General features: G+C 44.5%; 1 protein-coding gene across 1 annotated transcript in view; it reads right to left on the bottom strand.

Annotated features, from left to right (window-relative positions):
• The window catches only part of LOC138946818 (uncharacterized), a 59,963-nt gene that overhangs the window by 17,592 nt on the left and 18,589 nt on the right, over positions 1-23,782 (bottom strand). The window contains exons 12-15 of the mRNA XM_070318220.1: positions 21,931-22,189; positions 15,253-18,351; positions 13,849-14,052; positions 11,718-11,868 (exon numbers count right to left, since the gene is read on the bottom strand). Of these exons, the coding sequence (XP_070174321.1) occupies positions 11,718-11,868; positions 13,849-14,052; positions 15,253-18,351; positions 21,931-22,189 (3,713 nt within the window). The remainder of the gene's footprint in view (positions 1-11,717; positions 11,869-13,848; positions 14,053-15,252; positions 18,352-21,930; positions 22,190-23,782) is intronic.

The raw sequence follows: 23,782 nt of genomic DNA, 5'->3' as shown, positions 1-23,782 counted from the left end.
GCAGAACATTCCGTGTTCAACTGAGAAGACTGACTTGCCCTTCCACTATCAGAATTCACAGCTGCAAAGAACAGAATGCCCCAGTCAGTAACCACTGATCTAAATATCAGTAACTTTAGCAAGGGAAGCAACTAAAGATGTAAACGGGGAGTAACTGTTCTTCATCGGGCAACTGCATTTGTCGTCTGCTTTTTCGTACAGTGCTACGGTCGCGTGAAAGTCAGATCTACCTGAACTATGCGTATAGATCCGTCTAGTGAAATGTAGCTGTGTGATGATTTGGCTACATCACTTTGCTGAATGTGCTTCCAGATGAAAGTTTATATTAAGCTTACTGTCAAACATTAAAAAAAAAAATAGGTAAGTTGTTTTAACTTGACCAAAACTAGCGACGAAAATTTTTTTCTCGAAGCACAACAAAACACTCTGTCGGCATTTTCGGCATCATCGCAGTCAACTTGTCATCGGTTCGATGTGTTTTTCCTGAGGAGGAATGAACATAAACATTTGTAGAAGTTTGTAATGTTGATCCCAAGACTATTTTCCATTACTTTAAATTGCTGTTCATTGTACTATCGCTGATAATTCATTGAACATTTTAGAAATTCAACTTGAAGTGGGCATCAGTCAGCACAGCAAAGTTTGTTTACATTTTGCTCTAACTTTGACCCCGCGTTTCTCCAATCAGAGGCTTAGCTCAACAAGGTCCCTTTTCGCAGAAATGGCCACATATGGTCATATAAGGTTTTAAAGGTAATTCTATTTGTAGCGCATGGAGCGAAAATGTGTTGAAATGAATAGGGTTCTCCACAATGGCAGGACTTGTTAAAGATATGGAAGCGGCAGCCGCCGGCACGGAGGCGTCTGAAGATAGTGAGGAGGTTTGTTGGGAGATCGGGGTGTAGATCGTTCATATCAATGGGTTGATAGGACAGAGATGTTACGTACTGACTTCGAATGAGTTTACGGATTTTACTGTAGAACTCGGTTACTGAGTAGCCGATGTTAGTGTTAGCTGGGCTAGATTCTGCCGCTTCTTTGGCAGCGACATCCGCCAGTTCATTTCCCCGGACCCCTACGTGAGAGGGGACCCAGAGAAATGATACGGATGTGCCGGATGAGATTAACTGGTGACATATAAAGAGGATTTCTCTTTGTAGCTCTGCCCGATTTGACGTGTTTCGATGCAGAGCTTGTAATGAAGAGCGCGAGTCAGAGCAGAAAACTACCGCACGCGGTGTGACTGGGAGGTCATTTATAAAAGTGCATGCCATGAGCAAGGCAAATAGCTCGGCTGAGAATATGGAGATGTCTTTATTAAGAGTATATTTCCTTGAGATTTTGAGATCTGGGATCACAAAGGCGCAGCCAACGCTGCCGTCTGCAAATTTGGATCCGTCAGTAAAGACTTTTAAATGCTCCGAGAATTTGTAGTTTAGGGTTTCTTTTGTAACAGTAGCTAGGTAGACGGGGTTATCTTTTTTGGTAGTATTATCTTCACTGTCGTATATGATAGTAGGGGTTTCCTCAAGCCAAGGCGGGTAGGAGGGCGGGGGGACCCTGGCCAGCTCACTGACCTTCACCCCGCTATCGGCTAGAATGCGGTTTACTGTGTCGGATAAGGGTAGCGTTTTGGCCAAGAGTTGAGTGCTATGTTTGGTGTTGGCCTCATAATTTTGGTGCTGAGGAAAAAAGTCAGTCAGGACCTCGCAGGCAGAGTTCTCTACCGCGTGGGCTCTGACAGCATACTGAGCTGAACGGAGTTTTATCTCATCCACAAGGGGCAGCCACCCACACTCGCTGTAGACTCGACTCTTACTCGCTTGTTGGGAGAGTCCCAGAGCTATTTTGAGCGCCCTGCACTCTATAATAGCCAGTTTTTTCATGAGCGCCGGGCGCGTCGCGAAATAAGCTTCGCACCCGTAAAGGAGGCGGGAGCGAATTAATGCCCGCACTACCTCTGTGACACACTTACGCCCTCTGGCCCAGGATTGGGACGCCAGGTAGCGTATGATATAAAGATCCTTGTTGGCCTTATTGATCAGATGTTCGATATGACTGGTCCAGTTAAGTCGGGTATCGATGATAACGCCGAGGAACTTAACTTCTGAGCTCGGTTTGATAATATCACAACCTATCTTAAAGGCATATGTACTCGATGACTATACACGCTAAATGCTTTACCAACAGCTGGAGACATGCTAAATTAAGTTCCCTGCAAAATAGTGTGGTCTAGGACCCCTTCAATGTTGAGATATGTTAATTTTCATTTTGATCTGGATCGTCCTATTTATAGATTTGGCAACACATGTAACGTTGATGCAAGGGAGCTAACACCGCGGCTTTGTTGACATCCTCACTTTTTCAGAGGCTAGAACAAGCTGTAATGCATGTATTATGGTCCGCGCATGGTGACATATCGTCATTATATGGTCTTATGGTGCGTTTGACATCGATTATGGGCAAACTACACTTTGTAAACACGGGAGCGCGTACATATGCCTTTAATACTGCAGTTCCTGTACAGTTGTCTACGGGAGACAACAAGAAAGACTGTTTTATTTGAGGCTAGTTGGAAGCCGTTGGTGTACATATATTGACAGAGGTTGTCGATTTTAGTTTGGTAAGAAGATAAGTCAACAGTGTTGGTAACTCTGTTATGGCGTGGTCTATTAGTGTCTATTAAGGCGAGGTCGTCCGCATACAGAAGTACACTGGCACCGTCAACCTTAACAGAAGTAATGTCATAGAGCATGATGCTGAATAAGTTTGGCGCGATGATACTGCCCTGGGGAACCCCCATGTCCAGCGCATGGGTTTCGGACACCGAAGAGCCCACCCGGACAGACATCTTGCGATTGCTGATGAAGTTTTTGATGAATTGGTACATGTGGCCAGAGACACCGATTCTGCCGAGTTTTAGGAGTAGGCGAGCATGCCAGACGCTGTCGTACGCAGATTTAATATCAAAGAAGGTTCCAAGAAGAGAATTATTACTATGTGCCAAGGTCTTTTTGATTTTTTCAGTGACGTGCACAATGTGGTCTGCACACGAACGACCTTGCCTAAAACCTGCCTGGCATGTAGGAATGATATTGTGTTTATTGAGGTGGAACTCCAGCCTCTGGTTCACCACACGCTCAAAGATCTTGCTGAGGTGGGGGGTTAGTGATATGGGGCGGTAACTGCCAGGTAGATTGCCCGGTTTTCCGCTCTTCAATACTGCTACTACTTGTGAGTCTGACCACGCTGCGGGGATAGTATCCTTTAACCAGCATAGGTTGAAAAACTGAGTGAGCAACTTAACAAAGTTAGGTGGTAGATGTTTTATCATGTGATATGATATTGGGTCTAAACCTGTGGATTTTTTTGGGTCTTTCACAGAAGAGATGGCGTTTTGGACTTCTTTTGCCTTAAACATGCAGTTTATAGGCAACTGGTTGTCATCTGGGGGGTATGTGAAACCCTTCTCCTGATCTAACCTATAATTGAGTCGTTCAGTATCTAGGGATTTTGATTGACTATTTTTGGCAAAGGTATCTGCTAATAGGTTTGCCTTTTCAGAGTCAGTTGTGGTCATTTTATCACCCGATAGTAGTGGCTTTTCTTTAGTTCTGTATCTACATTTAAATCTGCGGATTTTCTTCCAGATTTTGCCACAGTCTTTGTAATCTTTAGTTTCTTTGTGGACAAAGTTTTCCCAGTTTTGAAGTTTAGCCTCAGCGGTGATCTGGTTAAATTGTATTTCAGCTGACTTCATATTCGTGAAGTTAGCGTCTGAGCAGTGCCTGAGATATGTCCTAATGTGATATCGCTTGTTTGCCAAGGCTTCATCACAGTCTGCATTCCACCACTCATTCCTTTTGGCCTTACAGTTAGGATTTACTGATTTAAGCGGAATGTGATTATTGGCAGCAGTGAGTATACATTGACGTATGTTATTGTAAGAGGCTTCGATGTCATCCGTAAGGAGAGTTTCCTCCCTGACACCCTCGAGCTCCGCACGGAAGCTGTCCCAATTTGCCTGTTTGTAATTGTACTTTTTTCTGACCTCCGAGTTATTGCGACTAGGGGCGAAGTGGCGGAAGGTAAGAACAATGGGTAAGTGATCGGAGCCGAGGGCGTCCGGGAAAACGTTCCAGTCGATGTCAGTGACTATGGCATTTGAGCAAAGGGAGAGATCGATTGCTGACGGGGAATGGTCAGCTCTGTCTGGAAGTCTGGTTGCCAAGCCATCGTTTAGTATACAAAAGTCAGTTTCCAAAATGACGTCAGCAAGGTTGCTATTGGCATGTTTGTATCTAGGGTTAGCAGAGTCCCACAGAGGGTGGTGATTATTAAAATCACCCATCACGCACCAGTGTGCCCTGCCATGATCCAGGGATTTTAGCCAGTCGGTAGTTCCTTTTTTATTACACCCGTGGGGGTAATATATGTTAACTATGTTGAGGTTTTTGGATCCTTTTATTTCGATTTCAACAGCACATGTACTGAGATTTTCTGAACTAGGGATGAGAGGTGCAAAGGGTTTGTAATTTAAGGAAGACTTTAGATAAATAGCTGTTTGAATGAGTTGCCCTGAGCCCTTTTGCTCTACTATGGGAGGGAAGTCAAAACCATCTATAGAAGGCAGTAGGGAGCGTTTTCTCTTGACTGACTGGATAACTAAGATGTCAGCAGAGTGATTTGATATATAATTATATAGCTGAGAGAAGTTAGAGTTGATAGAGCGACAGTTCCACTGTAATATGATAAATCCGTGACCGCTTTCACCTTGTTCAGCCATTTTAACACGCACAAAGAAGGTAAGTTAAAGGGCAGATTTAAAATAGGTTAAAAAGTGGTTTTAACAGCTTTCATATCCGTCACGGACAACTGCTTGGCACCAGCAAGAGCGCCCAGCGCCAGAGTGGCGCCGCCCGGAATGAAGCGTTCAACCTTGGTGTTGGAGAGTTGTGTGTATGTAGCTGAGAGGGAGTCGATCAGGTCGAGAGGACTCTGCATCTGTCTGGCCTTAACCATGAAGCCGAGGCACTGCTCGATGAAACCTTGAAGGCCTCTTTGTTGTTCATTTAAATTTGCATATTGCTCTCCTGTTTTTAGCTTATCTAGTGCAGCGTCGGCTAGCTCAAGCTCTGCCTTCTCCTGCTCCTCCCTCATCTGCTGCTTTATTTCCTGTTCAGTTTTAAGTTTGTATTCTCTGAATCTCTGGGCCAATCCCTCCTCCATTCTCCCCATCAACCTCTCGAAGAGCTGCTCTTCTTTCGAGTCCTCCTTCCTGTTCTGGGCTTTGCGTAGGAGGGAGGCCTTTAACCCGGGGGTCCCATGAAGCGGCGCCTCTGCCCGAGCCGTCTGAGACTTACAGGGCGCCTGGGGGCCAGGATTTGGATTTTGCGAAGTTGTTTGGTGCTTCGCGGTTGCAGCAGAACTGTCCGCATGAACTGGAAGGAGTGTATTGTCATGTTCGGTCATTTTGTTTTTGATTTCTTGTATTTTATTTACTTGCCCACCCAGGGGGGGTCTCTGGACAGCCAAAGAGTACCCGGACCGGGGGGTTGAGGTCCGCCGGATCGGTTGCGGAGGGGGACGCCAGAAGGAGTCCCTCATTTCCGCTGGGGCAGTCGCTGTTTTATTTTGTTGTTTGGCGAGCTCGCGCCGCGCCCGATCCAGGGCCTCAGAATATGGTATGTATGCTGCCGACCTGATCTTATTGGCCTGCAGCCTCAGTCTCATTTCCGGGCATCCAAGATAAGCGGCGGAATGCTCGCCCTTGCAGTTTACGCAATGTTTGGCCTTGGTGCACGTCGCTCCGTCGTGGCCCTTGGAGCCACATCGGGGGCAGATCTGCACTTTTGATTTGCATTGTTGTTTTAGGTGCGATAGTCTCTGGCACTTCGTACAGCGCCGCACTGGAGGAGTGTAGGGTTCGACGCCGTACACCTCACTCTCCAGAACGACGCTGTCTGGAAGAATTGCCGTTGTAAACGTGACACGGACCGCCTGAGACGGTTTCCCATCCCTAAGGAGAAGACGGCGAAAAGATCGAACCGAGGAGGGGCCCTTTTCTACAAGACTCCCATCCTCCATCCGGACGCGCACGCCCACTGCCATCTCAGACAGGTCTGTTCCTGAATGTATTGTGGGTATGCGTTTAATGACACCTTCGGTTGTTACCTCCGGACGGTGGCATTTCACTCTGATGCCGCCGATCGAGTCCAGCCTCAATAGCTTGTTTTGTTGTGATGCTGAGGAGCACCCTACCAGGACGCTCCCAGCTGCCAGCATGCGTATTTCTTTGACCTCGCCGATGGCAAGGTCAAAAGTTTTTTTCCTCCTGAGGCCGAGTCCCTGCAATGTTGCAGGGCCCTCCTTCAGGTCCTGCACCACCACGGGGAACTCTAAGAAGGAGGGAGGAGGTTGCTTGGGTTGGTAAAGAAGTTTTCTTCGGGGTCTTTGTTTTGTGTGTGTGTGTGTATTGGCAGGTGGTAGTGGCTGTTGAGTTGTCTGGTTTTCTTGTGATTCAGTTAGGGGTTGGGAGGTGTCGACCCCCCGGGCAGATGTTGCATGGGAAATACCTGTGTTTCCCTGAAGAGGGGGACCCTCGCAGAGGACCTTTTGCTTCTTTTTCTTTTTGGGCTTCTTACGATTGACTTCGGTGAAGTCTTCCTCAAAATGATCAGTAATCTGAGAGCGTGGGGGGCTATCCCGGAAGAGAAGAGATTCCGGAGAGCTCTGCCCCCCCTCAGGGTCGTCCTCCCGCAATCTCTTTCTCTTGAAAGGAGAAGATATGCTGGTTTTTGGCTCACGTAAGTGTAGCCTATGCGATCGTAACTTTGTCTGTCTGTGCGTGCGTGCGTATGTGCGTATGTGCGTATGTGCGTGCGTGCGTGCGTGTGTATGTCTGTGATAGAAACTTTAACATTTCCGAGTCTATGGATTACGTCAGTCTCGGTCAAAAGTGTTCGACGTGTGTGATAGAAACTATTTGAAGACGTCACATTATGACGTAAGAGGGTTAGACGTCACGCAAAGGAATTACTGAAAGTCTCGGTCATTGTTATTGTGAGCGGGCCGAGACTACTTGGCAGATCCAGGGTCTCGCTTTCTTGCACAGTTTCACCTATGCTTACTGTGTGTGTGTGTGTGTGTGTGTGAGTGTGTGTGTGTGTGTGTGTGTGTGTGTGTGTGTGTGTGTGTGTATGTGTGACGGAGTGATTGAGTTTGTGTTACTGTTTGTCGATTTCTTACGTGAGCCTTGAAGGCTTCGCCTCTTGTCTCATTGGTGATTGCTTTATTAAGCTGTTTGGATTTTGGGGACTGACCAGTCCGGCTGGCCCGGTCAGTCTCATTCAGTGATTCCATGGGAATATCTGGGGCGCGGTCAGAACCGCTTGCTGTTTGGTCCATATTAAGGGACCAATCTTGCTCCCTCAGAGCAGTGGTGTCCGTTGGAAGGTAGTTATCTACCCAGATGAACGTTTCCCGCCTATCAGCAAAGGTGGTGTTTGGCAGTTTGTGTTTAGCAACTTGGCTCATCACTTACAAGGTACGGTACGGTCACCAAGAAAAAACAAGCCAAACAGCTCAGGGTTAAAAAGGCAGGATAAAAGCAGGGTAACAAAAGCGTCCCTAGACAAAGAGTGAGCTGAAGCTCACCCCTCTAGCGACTTTCACTTCTCTCCCGAGAAACACGAGGACTCCTGCAGGGCGAGTGGGAACGCCACCAAGGGCAGCTCGCCCCCTTTCTGGACCCACGCCAAGAGCAGAGGGAGCTGTGTCGTGTGTTTAAGACACAACGAAAATGTGATTGTCCCCCTTTACCCTCAGGAATTCGGGAGAAAATCGCTATTTGAGCACTGACTTGGCTATGTAAGCTCGAGGTGCGTTAAAGCAGTCGCTATGTAATCAGCATGTTTGCTTGTGAAAGAACGCACTCTACGGGCCAGCAACTGCAGTGAATTACTCGTGCTGAGTGTGACATGACATGCACGTGACAGAACACGACATGGCATCACATACTTACCTGTATTTGACTGACTTATATACCAACATTTTTATTTCTTATTTTCAGCACAGGTGTAGGAAAAATCATGAACCAAAATGTAATTTATTTTCTAATTTAACATTTTTTTTACAAATGTGACCATGTTCTTTTAAACAAACAGTGACATTAAACATTGTTATGTTAAAAAATAAAAAAAAAATAAAAAAAAGCTTTTGCGCACAAATCAGAAAATACATTGTACATTTTTACTAAACCGTGAGTTTCTGTGGCAAAGCCCGACCGAGGAAATTGCACTGGTTTTATTTTTAGATCAGTGGGAAATTTTCAAGAACAGACGCTTGCATTTGGATGTGTCCAATGATAGTAGGTTTGGTTGTGATCAATCAGAATAATGTAGGCAGGGATGTCGTTAGGCGTCGGACATCGGACATAGATGAAAATCCCCAAATGTCCGATTCACATTGCCGCATGTCGGTCAGATGTCCTATCGTTTTAGCCTGAGCGTGGTCATTGTCCGATATGCACTCCATTCCTTCGGACAGCGCGATATTCGTTAATTTTCATTTCAAGATACAAATCTTCTAAAAGACCGAACGCTCTCGTGTTCAGCTGACACTGAAGTTGCCAGTGCCGTGTGCAGATCTTTTCTTTTGTTGGGAATTCCCGAACCGTCTCGGTGCAGCGCACTGATCTAAACTGAATAGTGGATTATTTTTAGATCAGTGCATGCTACAGGAGTACGGGAGACAACTCCAACTGACTAAATTTGTCGTCTGCTTTTGTTTTCGATACGAGACGAAGCACTGACTTATGCCGCTGAAAAAAACTGAAATCAGCATTAGATCAAACCGATCAACTTTTATCCAAATCATGCAGTTTGTAATCAAAGTAAGAGCTCTGAAGTTGTTCATGTTGATTTCTTTTTTGTGGTTTCTTTGAAAGTGAAACTAAACAAATACAACATTATACGCACACTGTGTTGAAGTATTTACTATATTATGTGTGTGTTCTACAGCGCCCGCGCGTGTGTGTGTGTGTGTGTGTGTGTGTTCGTGTGGGCGCATGACTTTGGGGTTCACATGGTTTGTTTGTTTGTTTGTTTCAGACCCACACCCATATACACACATTTCACATTTAAACCATTTGTCGGCCCCCTGTAGATATTTATCGACTAAGTTCCTTTGTGTTGCATTGTTGTGCAAGATGACTGAGTGTGTGCAAGAAACCACTTTGACCATTCACCTAAAAATTACATGAAGGAACGTCTGGGAACCTGCTGATTTGAATCAGCAAATTTTCTTTATCATTATGTCTACTTACATCGGAGTACAACATTCGGATTAAGCAAAGCAAAGCCCACGACCAGCTGAGTGTCTCGCGACTGGGGTGGGCTGTGATTGACCGTTGACCTCACCCCGGCATTGAAACAACAGAAGTGGAGGGGGTTATGACAAAGCAACTCTCCCGCTGAGAGGGACAGTTAGACACCGACACTTGGTACCTTTTTGTATCAGTGAACGAGCGCGGGCAGCCTCTACTGGAAGCGCTCTGGAGATAATGATAGGGTTTACTCTGTCGAGTCTTCATATCGAACCATTATTCTTGCGTGCTCCGCCGCTGGTGTTATGCAATATGTGACCCTCCACCACGAAATGAGTCGCATGTCACCTTGCGCGGTTCTGCGCTAGGCTTGATATAAGTCCGGAGCGTGTCTGGTAACAGTGTGAGGGTCACCTTAGTCACATGCTTATAACTCAAACATTTTTCGCTCTTTTCTAAAACGGTTTTCACCACTGGATAGAGAATAAAAACCTCTTTAAGAAAATGTAAAAATATGAAAATCACGAAAAGGTTACATGCGACTCATTCCGTGGTGGAGGGTCACATATGTCTAGGTTTCACAAGAATTCCTTGTTTTGGTCACCGACACACTGAACATTTCTGTACGCGAAGAACTGTCACCATTGCATTTATTTTGCTCTTTTTCTCATTTTGTTCATGTTGTTTGAACACCGTGTTAACTATTTACAGGAACTTCGTAACTTGTTACTAAAACTAAAAGTTCCGCAGCAGAATCGTCACTGCATATGACATTTTGTTATTTCTTGCAATGTTTTTAATTGTTACTCCTTCTTCTCACTCTCTTCGTGTTGTTTTTACACTTTGCAAATAGTTGTGTTTGTGTGTGCTGTAAGTTCCTCACGAAACACATTTTCCGCCACTCTGCATTTGACATAATTTTAAAAATGTCGGGTCTTCTTTGTTTGAATTCTTCGCACTCTGTTCATATACATGTTACTCTGTATGTCTTCTTTGCAATAAAATGGGTATCTTTTACTCAAAGTTTCTCAACAGGGAGATCTTGCAGTGCATGTAACATTTCGTACTTTCGTACAGTATTCTTTGTTAACTCATTTGTGGTCTTTTGCTCAAAGTTCTTCAACAGGGACATCCAGCCCCATTGCATTTGACAATTTTCAATCTTTATTCGTCTGTTTATTTTTTGTTCGACTAATAACTTATTTGTTCTTCATTGCAAAACGTTGGGTGATCTTTTACTGCCTGCAGTGATGACCATATCACCAAGAAAATTACATGGTAATTTGCATCAAGATTGCAGTATATTTCAGCCGGCCAATGATTGACAGTGCACTGCATCAGATCTGCTCTCATTGCTTTACTTATCATTGCAAGGCTCAGAACAATTCATGGGAGCAGTGAGCTGTTTTATGCTATGACATAACTGAACCCAAGTGACCTGGATACCATTTTATTTTAAGGAACATCGCTTTGATGGTTTTATGTTATGTGCAGATTGCTCATTGTCATAATACATTAGTTGGGTGGCTGCTTCATCCGAGTCACCTTGTGTTACATGTTACTGTGATTATGTGTGGATTGGTGCTTCCTCCTTTTTAGTCACATTTCTTCCACTGATGATACCGTGATTGAAGTTGCATTGCTGCTCCCACCTTTGATTCCCGTTTCAGTCGTTCATTTTTCTGTATATGAGTGGATTGGGGTAATTCAAATGACATAGTATACATTAATCAACATTAGACAATCAATGCCTTCAATACAGCAATTGCAGGCAGGATCAGGACATTTCCCATGGATGAATGCGTTCATATCATTGATTAAATTTGCGCATATTGCGCAAGTGAAACTTTACAACGAAGGGGTTATTTTTTCAGTCATTTGAATTTAACAAATATTTTGATAGCTGTTGTGCATGAACTTTAGTTCGTCCACGACCATTCTACAAAGTTTCGAGTCTATAGGTAAAATGGTCGGACATTTACCTTTTCTCCAAAACTGAGGTGGTATCAAATTACACCTCCGAAATTGTCAATGGCGCGGAAGCTTTCCTGAATAGGCATGGCCTTGAACCCAGCTCTAACTGCTTTCTTCAGGTCACCAATGATCTAGGGGATGAGGCGTGTGTTTGTGCATACTCTAAAAATACGACTATGGCTGCACCATTGGAACCCCTTTCATGACCGTGCCTAAACATGGCAAAATACGGTATAAAGGAGTTAGTTTGATTTTACGTTGGAACGTTCTTTTATGCGGAGTTCCATTCTACGTTTTCAAAGTCGCACACACAACTAATCCCCCCTCCCCCCCCCCCCCCATGTTCTACAACATGTTTTGGCCCTGTTGATCTCTGATCAACCCTTTTTTCTTGTCTTATCTTATCTTATCTTCTCACCTCCGGGTCTTGAAAGCACAGCGTCTTCCAGATGCACCATTGCAGACATATCCAGGTTAGCCATGACCAGACACCGCGAGAGAAACATCATTGTGGACGTGTACTGGTATTCTACCTTAGCCATGTCCCAGCGCTCGTGAAGTTTCACCACCTTGACAGAATTAGAAACCGCCAACATTAATGAGATACGATACGAATACCTGCACAGTCTGGCGACGACTCACCGAGACAAAATTAATGTTGTTCTCAAAAATCCTTTACAGTTCCTCTGGATGCATGCAGAATAAGTGGTATAATGTATAACGTCGGAGAGTTTACAGTAGAGGACAACTTTGTTTGTCGTTGTCGTTTCTCTGTAAGTAAGCGGCTTGTTAATAAAGTGTAGTGTTGAGTAAATCTTTGTGTGGTGGGTTAGGATTTTGTTTCTGAAATAATATGGTTGAGAGTTGTAAACATGTTTAGTTACATCGAAAAGAAGCTCCTCCTTCTCTGTATCCAAAAACAAGGTGTCGTTTTCTCTTTTTGAACCAAACAAACAACCAACCGATCAACCAAAAAAAACAACCAACCGATCAACCAAACAAACAACCAACCGATCAACCAAACAAACAACCAACCGATCAACCAAACAAACAACCAACCGATCAACCAAACAAACAACCAACCGATCAACCAAACAAAGGCTTATTCCATCAGCGAAAAGGACACACATTAAAATGGCTGTTGGTGAAGGGACTGTTCCATTAAAACGTATCATAACAAAGATTTCAGTAAAGCCACTCTTACTTCTTGAATTCTAGGGAGGCTGGCTCATATGCCCAGCTGTTCTGAATAACCTTTAATATATGTTTCTAGGGTAGCTGGCTCACATGCCCAGCTGTTTTGAATAACCTTTAATATGTTTCTAGGGTAGCTGGCTCACATGCCCAGCTGTTTTGAATAACCTTTAATATGTTTCTAGGGTAGCTGGCTCACATGCCCAGCTGTTTTGAATAACCTTTAATATGTTTCTAGGGTAGCTGGCTCACATGCCCAGCTGTTTTGAATAACCTTTAATATGTTTCTAGGGTAGCTGGCTCACATGCCCAGCTGTTTTGAATAACCTTTAATATGTTTCTAGGGTAGCTGGCTCACATGCCCAGCTGTTTTGAATAACCTTTAATATGTTTCTATGGTAGCTGGCTCACATGCCCAGCTGTTTTGAATAACCTTTAATATGTTTCTAGGGTAGCTGGCTCACATGCCCAGCTGTTTTGAATAACCTTTAATATGTTTCTAGGGTAGCTGGCTCACATGCCCAGCTGTTTTGAATAACCTTTAATATGTTTCTAGGGTAGCTGGCTCACATGCCCAGCTGTTTTGAATAACCTTTAATATGTTTCTAGGGTAGCTGGCTCACATGCCCAGCTGTTTTGAATAACCTTTAATATGTTTCTAGGGTAGCTGGCTCACATGCCCAGCTGTTTTGAATAACCTTTAATATGTTTCTAGGGTAGCTGGCTCACATGCCCAGCTGTTTTGAATAACCTTTAATATGTTTCTAGGGTAGCTGGCTCACATGCCCAGCTGTTTTGAATAACCTTTAATATGTTTCTAGGGTAGCTGGCTCACATGCCCAGCTGTTTTGAATAACCTTTAATATGTTTCTAGGGTAGCTGGCTCACATGCCCAGCTGTTTTGAATAACCTTTAATATGTTTCTAGGGTAGCTGGCTCACATGCCCAGCTGTTTTGAATAACCTTTAATATGTTTCAAATGACTTTCCTTTAATGAAATATCGCTGTGAGATAATCACCCCGTAAGAAATAAACACTTCAGTCAGAACACAAAAACAAAACACTTCAGTCAGAACACAAAAACAAAAGGACAAACGATAAAGAGTCCAAGTTCAAAGCTAAAGTCTCAGGGCTTGGAAACAAGAAAACACGCATGCAAGGAGAAAAATGGGTATCGCCGTACTGTACGGGGGTTTACTTTTCCCAGTGAGAAAGAACCCCGGATGTCTATGTGCGTAACATCGAAGGACGACAAGTTACAAATACCAAAACCAAAACAATCAAACAAGTAAGCAAGCAAGCAAGGAAGCTTGCAAGCAAGAAAAGAAACAAACAAGAAAGTTGCATAATCTCACCACAAAGTCCAGAACGTTGAGATCATAACCAGGATTGTTGTTCTCAGTCAGGTCAAATAGTCCGGGCGTTCTGTTACTGCTGACACGTTTGCGGCGTTGTCTGATGTCATCAGGTGACACTGTGAAATCCTCTTCATCCGCCTTCGGGAGAAGACCCTCGTACAGTAATATCAGCAGAGCGTGGGTGAAGTGTCGGACTGCAAGCTGAAACAGACAGAGAAGTATAAGTTACAGCTGCGTTCATCCATAATATCGCCTGGTATTTTGTCGAGACTGGGTCAATGAATATGATGACGTCAGCCTCGAGTGACTTCATCAGATATATTCATTCCCCCCGTCGAGACAAAATACCACGCGATACCATGGATGATTCGGAGCTGTAACGTATATATGGCATGACCAAAGTAAGGAGAAGTTGTAGAACTATATTTTGTGTCAGTCTTGGCAAGGCGCATTTATAACACTACGCTGGAACGCTGAAGAAGAAGAAGACTACGCACGAAAAAACCGTTAAGTGATAACGTTGTGCGGGTGCTACCCACGTGCTGCAGCTGTAAATTTCGTTCAAGTTTTCCATTTGCTTGTCACTGCGGCTGCGCAAGTTATTTTGCCTAGGTCAAGGCCGAACTTTAGGCTGGAGAAATATCGCTGGATAGTTGGTTAGTTAGTTAGTTAGTTAGTTAATTGTTGCTTTTTGGGTCCAGCGGACCATATCGCGGGATATTTTCTCACGAGAATAACAGAGACAAAGAAGGGAAGTCATGCTATATAAGTGCAATATTTGACATTTGGTTGTGGTAATCAAGACTGTACGCTGGTAGGTGGAGTAACTACACGTTTAATCATTCGTTTGTTTGCCTGTTTCGATCGAAATATTGTCACCCCAAACATTGACTCGCGATCGTAAGTTTTTTTTTTTTTTTTAATTGTTAATTTTGTTGTTGCTGGGGATTACCTAACCAGTAGACATGATTAATACGATGTTTTTCACCCCCCTCATTGTTTAAAAGGCTTGAAATTCAGAAAACACCAACGAATAAGAAAACATATTATTTTCAACAACGGAAATATAAAATCGTAACGTCGGATACAGTCATTCTGAAAACATAGTATCAATCAATCAATCAATGAAGCTTATATCGCGCATATTCCGTGGGTACAGTTCTAGGCGCTCTGCAGTGATGCCGTGTGAGATGAAATTTTATACGGCCACTAGATAGTATTAGACAATCGAACAGCTGTATGTTGTGGAACAGGACATTGCTGACTGACTGACTGACTATTAAGGCTTAACGTCCTCTGAGGTAGCTCGGACCTATATGGGACATGATGCAGGACACTGCACCGCACAAACTGTGCAAATAACGACAAATGCAAACACAGTGTGGAACATGACAGACTCACTTTAAGGGGGTCCTCCAGTTCCTTAGCAATGTCAAGCCTTGAGAAGGCCACAACAGCAGCCAGGGATTCCTTCAAACCCACCACCCACTCCACTTCGTTCCTCAGCTCCCAAAGCGACCTGTGCATCAGCGCCTTCAAAAAACCCTTGGTAGAACCTGCTTCCTCAGGGGCCATCTTGGCCGAGGCTGCATCCACGTAGTTCCCATCTGGCCCTATGAGAGTCACGATGGAGGCTGAATATGCGATTTCACCTGGCACTGCCACGGTGTTGGCGGATGTTTCCGTCGCGGATGTGTCCACGTTGCTTTCAACCTGTGTGACCTCAGTGGTTGATACAGAGTCGCTGCTGAGGACGGTAGCACTAGAAGGGTCCACCTGGGCATTTGTAGATACATCGCCAGAACTATCCGCTGATGTGTTGACTTTCTCAGTGCTTACTTGCACGATTTCAGGTCGTATTGCTGTACTAGATGAAACAGCCCCCACTAAGCTTCCTTCCGGTGACTCGTCCTCTGCTGCACCCATTGCATCACCAATGGAAAGTCTAAGTTTGGTCATAGCATCCACATCACTGCCGAACAGGCCTAGGGGAACGGGTGTGTTAGTTACAACCCGCCGGCGAGGCCATATCAGTTTGATGGGAGGCATGACGGCTCTGGCGAAGGGAAAGGGTTTGTGCGTCCAGTTGCTGATTACGCCGTGGTGTTCCTGCCTCTTACCGAACTTGAAACCCGCATACCAGACTTTTGACTGCACGCCGTCAGCACTGTCGTTGGACTCTGAGGCCGGCTCCTCTTCTTTCTTCTCATCTGAAGTCGTGGGCTTCTGAACGTTAAATGCGTGGAAGGAATCGAGAGATCCGTATGAGTGGGACATCGACAGCTCCCTCATGTTCTTATTTTTTGCTTCCATGAACTTCTTCAGCTTCTCCTGGTTCTCACCCTTGCCCATCCTCTCCATGAGCTGGGACTTGTTCTCAATGAAACTGTGGACGTGCTGCTGAAAGACCTTGACCCGCTTGGCGATGACGGCTGTCGACCATGCTTCATCGTGTCTCCGCACAACGTTGTGAGCAAGGAACTGGTAGACAACCCGGTAAACGTACTCTCTGAGCTGGACAAAGACCATGGCGTATGTCTGGCAGAGTTTCTTGCTGCAGCAGCAGCAGGATCTCTTGCCGGACTTGACTTCGAGCTCCACCATTTCGGCGTAGGATTCCAGTTCTTTACACATTTCATTGATAGTGGTTGGTGCAGCGGGCATCACGGGTGTTGTCGGTGCTGTCGTGGTCATCTCCACCATCTTAGTAGAAAGTGTGTTTTGCAGGGCCATCGACTTACGACGGACAAACCCCAGCATCGATTTGTCAGATTTGTTGGAGTTGGATATGTTCTCTGAATCTATACTCTTCACAGTTCTGCCGTGTAGGTTCTTTGCTTGTGCAGAACCACCTCCTTTGTTCTCGTTGGAATTCCCATGATTCCACGCTCCTATATAACCTGCTTTTGTCTTGCTGTAGGCTGAAGATCTCCTCAGATTTCTCTGAGCTTGGTGAACTAATCTTCCATGATTTTTCTGTGGTTGGCTTCCTGCGTTGAAGTGCATCTGCACGTTTCTGTTTGATCGCTTAGTTGGAAACACCAAAGAGTCTAACTCATTGTCCGAGTCGCTGGAAGCAGGATACACGGAAGAGTTACATTTATTTTGACCTCTTCCAAAAACAAGTCTGCTGTCACTGGTTTCATACTCTCTGGTTCCATCCGCAGGTGCTTTCTCGGTTCCAGAATGGTGGGATGACCCAGTAGAAGTTTCTTTGCTTTGTAAAAATCTTGCTCTGCAATCGATCTTTTTTTCACTGCGAGAACTCTGGTCCGGTAGGTGGTGTTGCCTGGTTTGAACAAAATCCAGCCCTGATCTTGACATGGATGTCTCTGAGTCAGAGCTAGCTTCTGACGTCAGATCTACCGTGACATACATACTCCTCATTGCACGCTGACCAGTTTCAGTTATTTTCACCTGATTTGGGTCAATGGGCATAGCAATGTTCTCCGGTCCTTTGTTCTCGGGACAGATGTCCAGTATCACTGAACTACTGTCTGCGATGTCCACCACGGCTAAGCTGCTCTCTTCCATATCCAGAACAACATCACTGTGTGTGTTACTACTGTAGGCTTTGTGCTCAGGGGCAGCCCAATTGGGTCGCGGAGGTTTGGCATGACAGACACCGGGGAAGAAGTCATTACAACACGCATTGGCAACATTTGTTTGAGATACTAAGGAATTGGACAAAGTCCGAGGACTCTGTTTTTGTGTAACTCGTTGACACTGTGAAGAACTGGTCATGTTCTGACCAGTCTTTTCCCCCGTGGTTGTCTCGCACTCTGAAGTTTTATTCACAGGACTCCGCTTTGTCGCGATTGACTGACTCACTGAAGCAGTGGACAAGTTCCAGGCATTGGGTTCTGAACAATCTGACAAAGTGGGTGGAGTTTGTTCTGGCAAATCTGATTGGCACATTGCAGAATTTGACATATTCTTCAGATTATCGTTTGTCCCTGTCGGCTGACGTGCTGAAGAGCTGGATATACCCCACAAACTCTGTTGCGTTGTGTCTGACATTGGCGTTGAAGAAACGGACAACATGTTGTATGTGTTAGGATGTGAGGGACACTGAGAGTGTCCAAGAGCGTTGGTGTTCTCGTTGGGACTAGCAGCCTGGTGCCCCGTATCTTCCTTCTTCGTATTTTCCTTCTTTGACCAGAGGAAAGTCAGCGCAACAGACGCTCTGCGACCACTTACTTTTTTCAAGCCTGTTCCTTCTGTCTGGTTCTTCTCCTCTACGTCCAGCGCTTCTAGGATGTCCGAAACCTTCGCAATTTCCTTCTTGTGTATTTTGGTGTCCCAACAGATTCCCCTTCTTTTGCCCTCTGGCGCGGGAGCTAAGTCATCGTTGGGTTTCTTCAGGATTCCCTTTATACCTGAACGGCTGGACTTCCAGGCCTGAATCAAGTGTCGCATGATGGTGAAGTACATGTTGGAAATCATGTGGGATTTGTCGTCCTTGTTGGCACCCGCTAAGGGGCCTTCCTTGTGGCCCTCCTGAACGGGGAGAGAAATAGAGGGAATTGTAAGGGTAAGCTTTTTTGTGTTGTGATGTGTGCGTGTGTGTGTGCCGTGTGTGTGTGTGTGTGTGTGTGTGTGTATGTGTGTATGTGTGTGTGTATGTGTGTGCGAGTGTGTGTGTGTGTGTGCGTGCGTGCGTGTGTAATTGTGTGTGTGTGAGCGTGCGTGCTCGTATGTGTGTGTAATAATATGTGTGTGCGCGCATGCGTGCGTGTGTGTGTGTGTGTGTGTGTGTGTGTGTGTTTGTGTGTGTTTGTGTGTGTTTGTGTGTGTGCGTGTGTGTGTGTGTGCGTGTGTGTGTGAGCGTGCTCGTGTGCGTGCGTGCTCGTATGTGTGTGTGCGCGCATGTGTGCGTTTGTGGGTGTGTGTGTGCGTGTGTGCGTGCGTGTGTAAGAATAAATATGAAAACGTGGCCTTTGTATAGCACACATGGGTGATTAATGTTCGTCTTTTGAAAAATGGTTTTGTCCAACGAAAGAGCGCAAACGTTCAAGCAGACAAAAGTACAGTAGAAGTTCTACAGCGGTAGTCATATGCAAAACTAAAAAGTACAACAGTTGTTATTATTTACGTTATTGAGACATCCCAGTGCACTAAGGGATTTATAGAGCAAATCGAGAAAATTCATTATTGAACGAAGCGCATAGCGCTAAGTTCAATAATTATTTTCGAGATTTGCTCTATTAATCCCTTAGTGCACTGGGATTGTTTCAATAACGATAATTATTGTCAGTACCGCCAGAGAAAAAAGAAGATTCAAAACGCACATTTTTGCTACGCGCATTTGGATAGGCGTAACTGTGTGGTCAGGTTTGTGTCAGATCTACTTTTGTGTGGGCTGTCTCAAGTGTGTCGTGCTTTCGTCACACGCAAACTCTTGTTTTAATTTCTGTTGGTAAATTCCAGAGTAGCGTTAAGCTAAAAAGTGATGATCTTTCATACAGACCTCATTTAAACTCGGAGAAAGGACTGTGCTCTTAGTTATTTGCGATTCGAAACCTTCATCGAGCTTCGACAAATTGACTGTGCAGAGTGTTGCCCCTTGAATTGACTCCAAGGCCACGGTTACCACATTTTCAAAGTAAATGTGGTATGTTTGTCGTGTTGTATCTTCACTCATCGGGGAGTCTGGTACTATATATATATGAACGGTAAGAATGCTCTGAACTCTACACGTATTATATCCCCATCGTTTGAACAAACAATGTTAATTTGCTGCGGGGTTTATGTCGTCTGCTAGGCGGCTATGGCAATCGAACCACTGCACTGCAGTCTCATTTCAAAAACAAAAATTGCTCGTCTGCACGCATGAGGCAGGATGGTAATAAGTTTTATACATGGTAAGAATGTTCTTAACCCTACACGTTTTCGATTCCGATTGTTGTTGCCTTGAAATAATAATTCGAAAACCATTCATTTACTGAACTGATGCAGTCGTATTTCAGTGTAGTCTACTATAACAGAGTCGACTTTCAAATGCTGGTCTAGCTGGTACGTTATCGGAATAACACTTGTGTTTTCTGTTTGCCGCTGGGAATTTTATACTAACTCACCATTTGGTGGTTAATAAGCTACATGCCACTAACACGGCATATGAGAAGAATCTTTGCTAGTCAAAACGAGAAGAGACCATTGTGGAAGAGACACAGCCGCTTCTATTTTTAGATCAGTGGGATTCACTGTGGCACAGGCGCCTGCGATCTGTCAGAAAAAAACACTTCTGCTTTGAGCCGCAGGAAATGTATGGTTATGTTTTGGTAAAGTGGAGAATATAAGCTACATGTCATTCATTAATTCTGAGGATGAGAGTACAGTCTCGCTTTGGCAAAGGGCGTAAGAATACGCTCTGTGGAAAAGTTAGCGCACTCCAAGAGTGCACTAACAGATTTAAGCGCATCGCCATTAGCCAATCAACTGGTTCACATCAGTCATGTGACAGCAGTAATTACTGACAATTATTATTGTAATTCAATCAAGTTTGCGTTTTAATGAAACAGATCCTGTGATTTGTCAGAATGCCCCAACTCATTCAAAATTACCGGTCATTAATTGTCGATAACCACTCGCAAAAAAATCCATTAACAACCTGCTGGCGAGGCGCATTGATACAGCCTCAACTAGTCTCGGTTAGCTTTGAGGGTCATTTTACAAGTAGGAAATATGAAGGCCAACGAGATACCGAGACCATAAGGTATGCGAAGTGATGACGTCGAATACGTGACGTAAGTTGATGCATGAATTCTTCCGGACTACGTCAGTCAATTCCAAAGATCGCTTTTGTGATGAAAGAATTTGTTTTGGAGTTTGCTGTCCAGAAACCCGTCAAAAAAGAAGGGAAAATGTGTGTGAAAGAAAACAAAACAGGAGCAGAGTGATACGATAGGAATACAGAGACATATTTCTTGGGACTTGACCCTTGCAGGTAGGTGGACTGAAAGTAGTGTGTGAACAGAACAGAACCAATTCTGTCTGTTTACAACCGCATGAAAGCAGGAAAGAGATCGTCGTCAGATTGAATTACAATAACATTAACATGCTTCCATTTGAAACTTCTCGGTCTTCATCGTGGATTGACGCCCTCCCAAAGTCTAATTGAAGCCCACCGTCGCTTCGCTCCGTCGGGCTTCAATTAGCATTTGTCGGGCGTCAATCCCCGATGAAGACCTCGAAGTTTCAAATGGAAGCATGTTAATGTGTAATTATTATTATTATTATATGCAATTTATATCGCGCACATATCTCAACCACGGATTCAAGTCGCAGGGATTTATTTATGCCGTGTGAGATGGAATTTGTTAACGCATTCAAAACAAAATCAACATATCGGATGCAGAGAATTATTCAGAACTAGTAAAACAAGAAGCGCAAAGCTCTATATAAAAGTTCAAGAAAAGTAGTGATATTTGACCGACTGTGGCCTTGAAATCTGACCAGATTCCGCAGGACTTGGGTCATGTCTAGAGGTCAACATGCGGCTTTCGAAACACTGCTCGTTACTAAGACTCTCCAACGGATGCAGTGGCCTTGTGGACAAGACATCAGCTTCCTAATCGGAAGGTCGTGAGTTCAAATCCCGGCCGCGGCCGCCTTGTGGGATAAGGGTGGAGATTTTTCTGATCTCCCAGGTCAACTAATGTGCAGACCTGCTAGTGACTTATCCCCCTTCGTGTGTACACGCAAGCACAAGACCAAGTGCGCCTTAACCCCCTTCGTGTGTACACGCAAGCACAAGACCAAGTGCGGACAAAAAAGATCCTGTAATCCATGTCAGAGTTCGGTGGGTTATAGAAACACGAAAATACCCTGCATGCTTCCCCCGAAAGCGGCGTACGTTTGGCTGCCTAAATGGCGGGGTAAAAACGGTCATACACGTAAAAGCCGTGGGAGTTTCAGCCCATAAACGCATTACAACAACAACAACAACAACAACAACAACAACAACAACAACAACAACAACAACAACAACAACCAACAAACAACAAACAACAAACAACAAACAACAACAACAAAACAACTAAGACTCGCCTAATTTCTCAGGTGAGCCAAGAAGCTTACCTCAGCAAACCACAGGTTACTCTCAGATTCGCGGAGCTCTTTCAGTAGCTGGTCAATGCCTGCCAAATCCATCTTCAAAGACTCCATAGTTGTCACGACCTCTCTGAGCATGTGCGAAGTGAGTGAGGCCACCAACTGATCGATACAGAGAGTCAGAAGCCGGATGACAGTCTTGACGTTGTTCGTCGCCTTGATGGCCTGAACGCTGCGCCTCATGTGGTGGGACAAGCTGGTGGCGTAGGAATGCAGGTCTTCCCCCCTGACACACACAGGCAAGGACATGTAAGAAACTGACCAAAAACCACACCCATTCAAAAGACACACAAGAAGACAACACACACGAACATTTTGTTTGTTTGTTTGTTTGCTTAACGCCCAGCCGACCACGAAGGGCCATATCAGGGCGGTGCTGCTTTGACATATAACGAACACACACGAACATGAGGAGTAGCAGCAGGAGTAGGGCTGGGAGGAGAAGCTAAAGAACAGCAGTAGTAAAAGCAGAAGTAGGGCTGGGAGAAGAAGCTAAAGAACAGCAGTAGTAAAAGCAGGAGTAGGGCTGGGAGGAGAAGCTAAAGAACAGCAGTGGTAAAAGCAGAAGTAGGGCTGGGAGGAGAAGCTAAAGAACAGCAGTAGTAAAAGCAGGAGTAGGGCTGGGAGGAGAAGCTAAAGAACAGCAGTAGTAAAAGCAGAAGTAGGGCTGGGAGGAGAAGCTAAAGAACAGCAGTAGTAAAAGCAGAAGTAGGGCTGGGAAGAGAAGCTAAAGAACAGCAGTAGTAAAAGCAGAAGTAGGGCTGGGAGGAGAAGCTAAAGAACAGCAGTAGTAAAAGCAGAAGTAGGGCTGGGAGAAGAAGCTAAAGAACAGCAGTAGTAAAAGCAGAAGTAGGGCTGGGAGGAGAAGCTAAAGAACAGCAGTAGTAAAAGCAGAAGTAGGGCTGGGAAGAGAAGCTAAAGAACAGCAGTAGTAAAAGCAGAAGTAGGGCTGGGAGGAGAAGCTAAAGAACAGCAGTGGTAAAAGCAGAAGTAGGGCTGGGAGGAGAAGCTAAAGAACAGCAGTAGTAAAAGCAGAAGTAGGGCTGGGAAGAGAAGCTAAAGAACAGCAGTGGTAAAAGCAGAAGTAGGGCTGGGAGAAGAAGCTAAAGAACAGCAGTAGTAAAAGCAGAAGTAGGGCTGGGAGAAGAAGCTAAAGAACAGCAGTAGTAAAAGCAGAAGTACTCAACTCAACTCAACTCAACTCAAATTTTATTGGCTTCAATTTCCACATTGAAGAATTTGTCTTGCGCTTGGAATTAAGACATATAAGAGTATAACATATAACAAGTCGCGTAAGGCGAAAATACAATATTTAGTCAAGTAGCTGCCATTTTTCAGCAAGACCGTATACTCGTAGCATCGTCAGTCCACCGCTCATGGCAAAGGCAGTGAAATTGACAAGAAGAGCGGGGTAGTAGTTGCGCTAAGAAGGATAGCACGCTTTTCTGTACCTCTCTTTGTTTTAACTTTCTGAGCGTGTTTTTAATCCAAACATATCATATCTATATGTTTTTGGAATCAGGAACCAACAAGGAATAAGATGAAAGTGTTTTTAAATTGATTTGGACAATTTAATTTTGATAATAATTTTTATATATTTAATTTTCAGAGCTTGTTTTTAATCCGAATATAACATATTTATATGTTTTTGGAATCAGCAAATGATGGAGAATAAGATAAACGTAAATTTGGATCGTTTTATAAATTTTTATTTTTTTTTTACAATTTTCAGATTTTTAATGACCAAAGTCATTGATTAATTTTTAAGCCACCACGCTGAAATGCAATACCGAACCCCGGGCTTCGTCGAAGATTACTT

This window comes from Littorina saxatilis, linkage group LG14, assembly GCF_037325665.1.
Source record: "Littorina saxatilis isolate snail1 linkage group LG14, US_GU_Lsax_2.0, whole genome shotgun sequence".
NCBI lineage: Eukaryota > Metazoa > Mollusca > Gastropoda > Littorinimorpha > Littorinidae > Littorina > Littorina saxatilis.
Note: the sequence above shows the minus strand (reverse complement) of the source record. Positions and strands in the feature narration are given on the sequence as shown.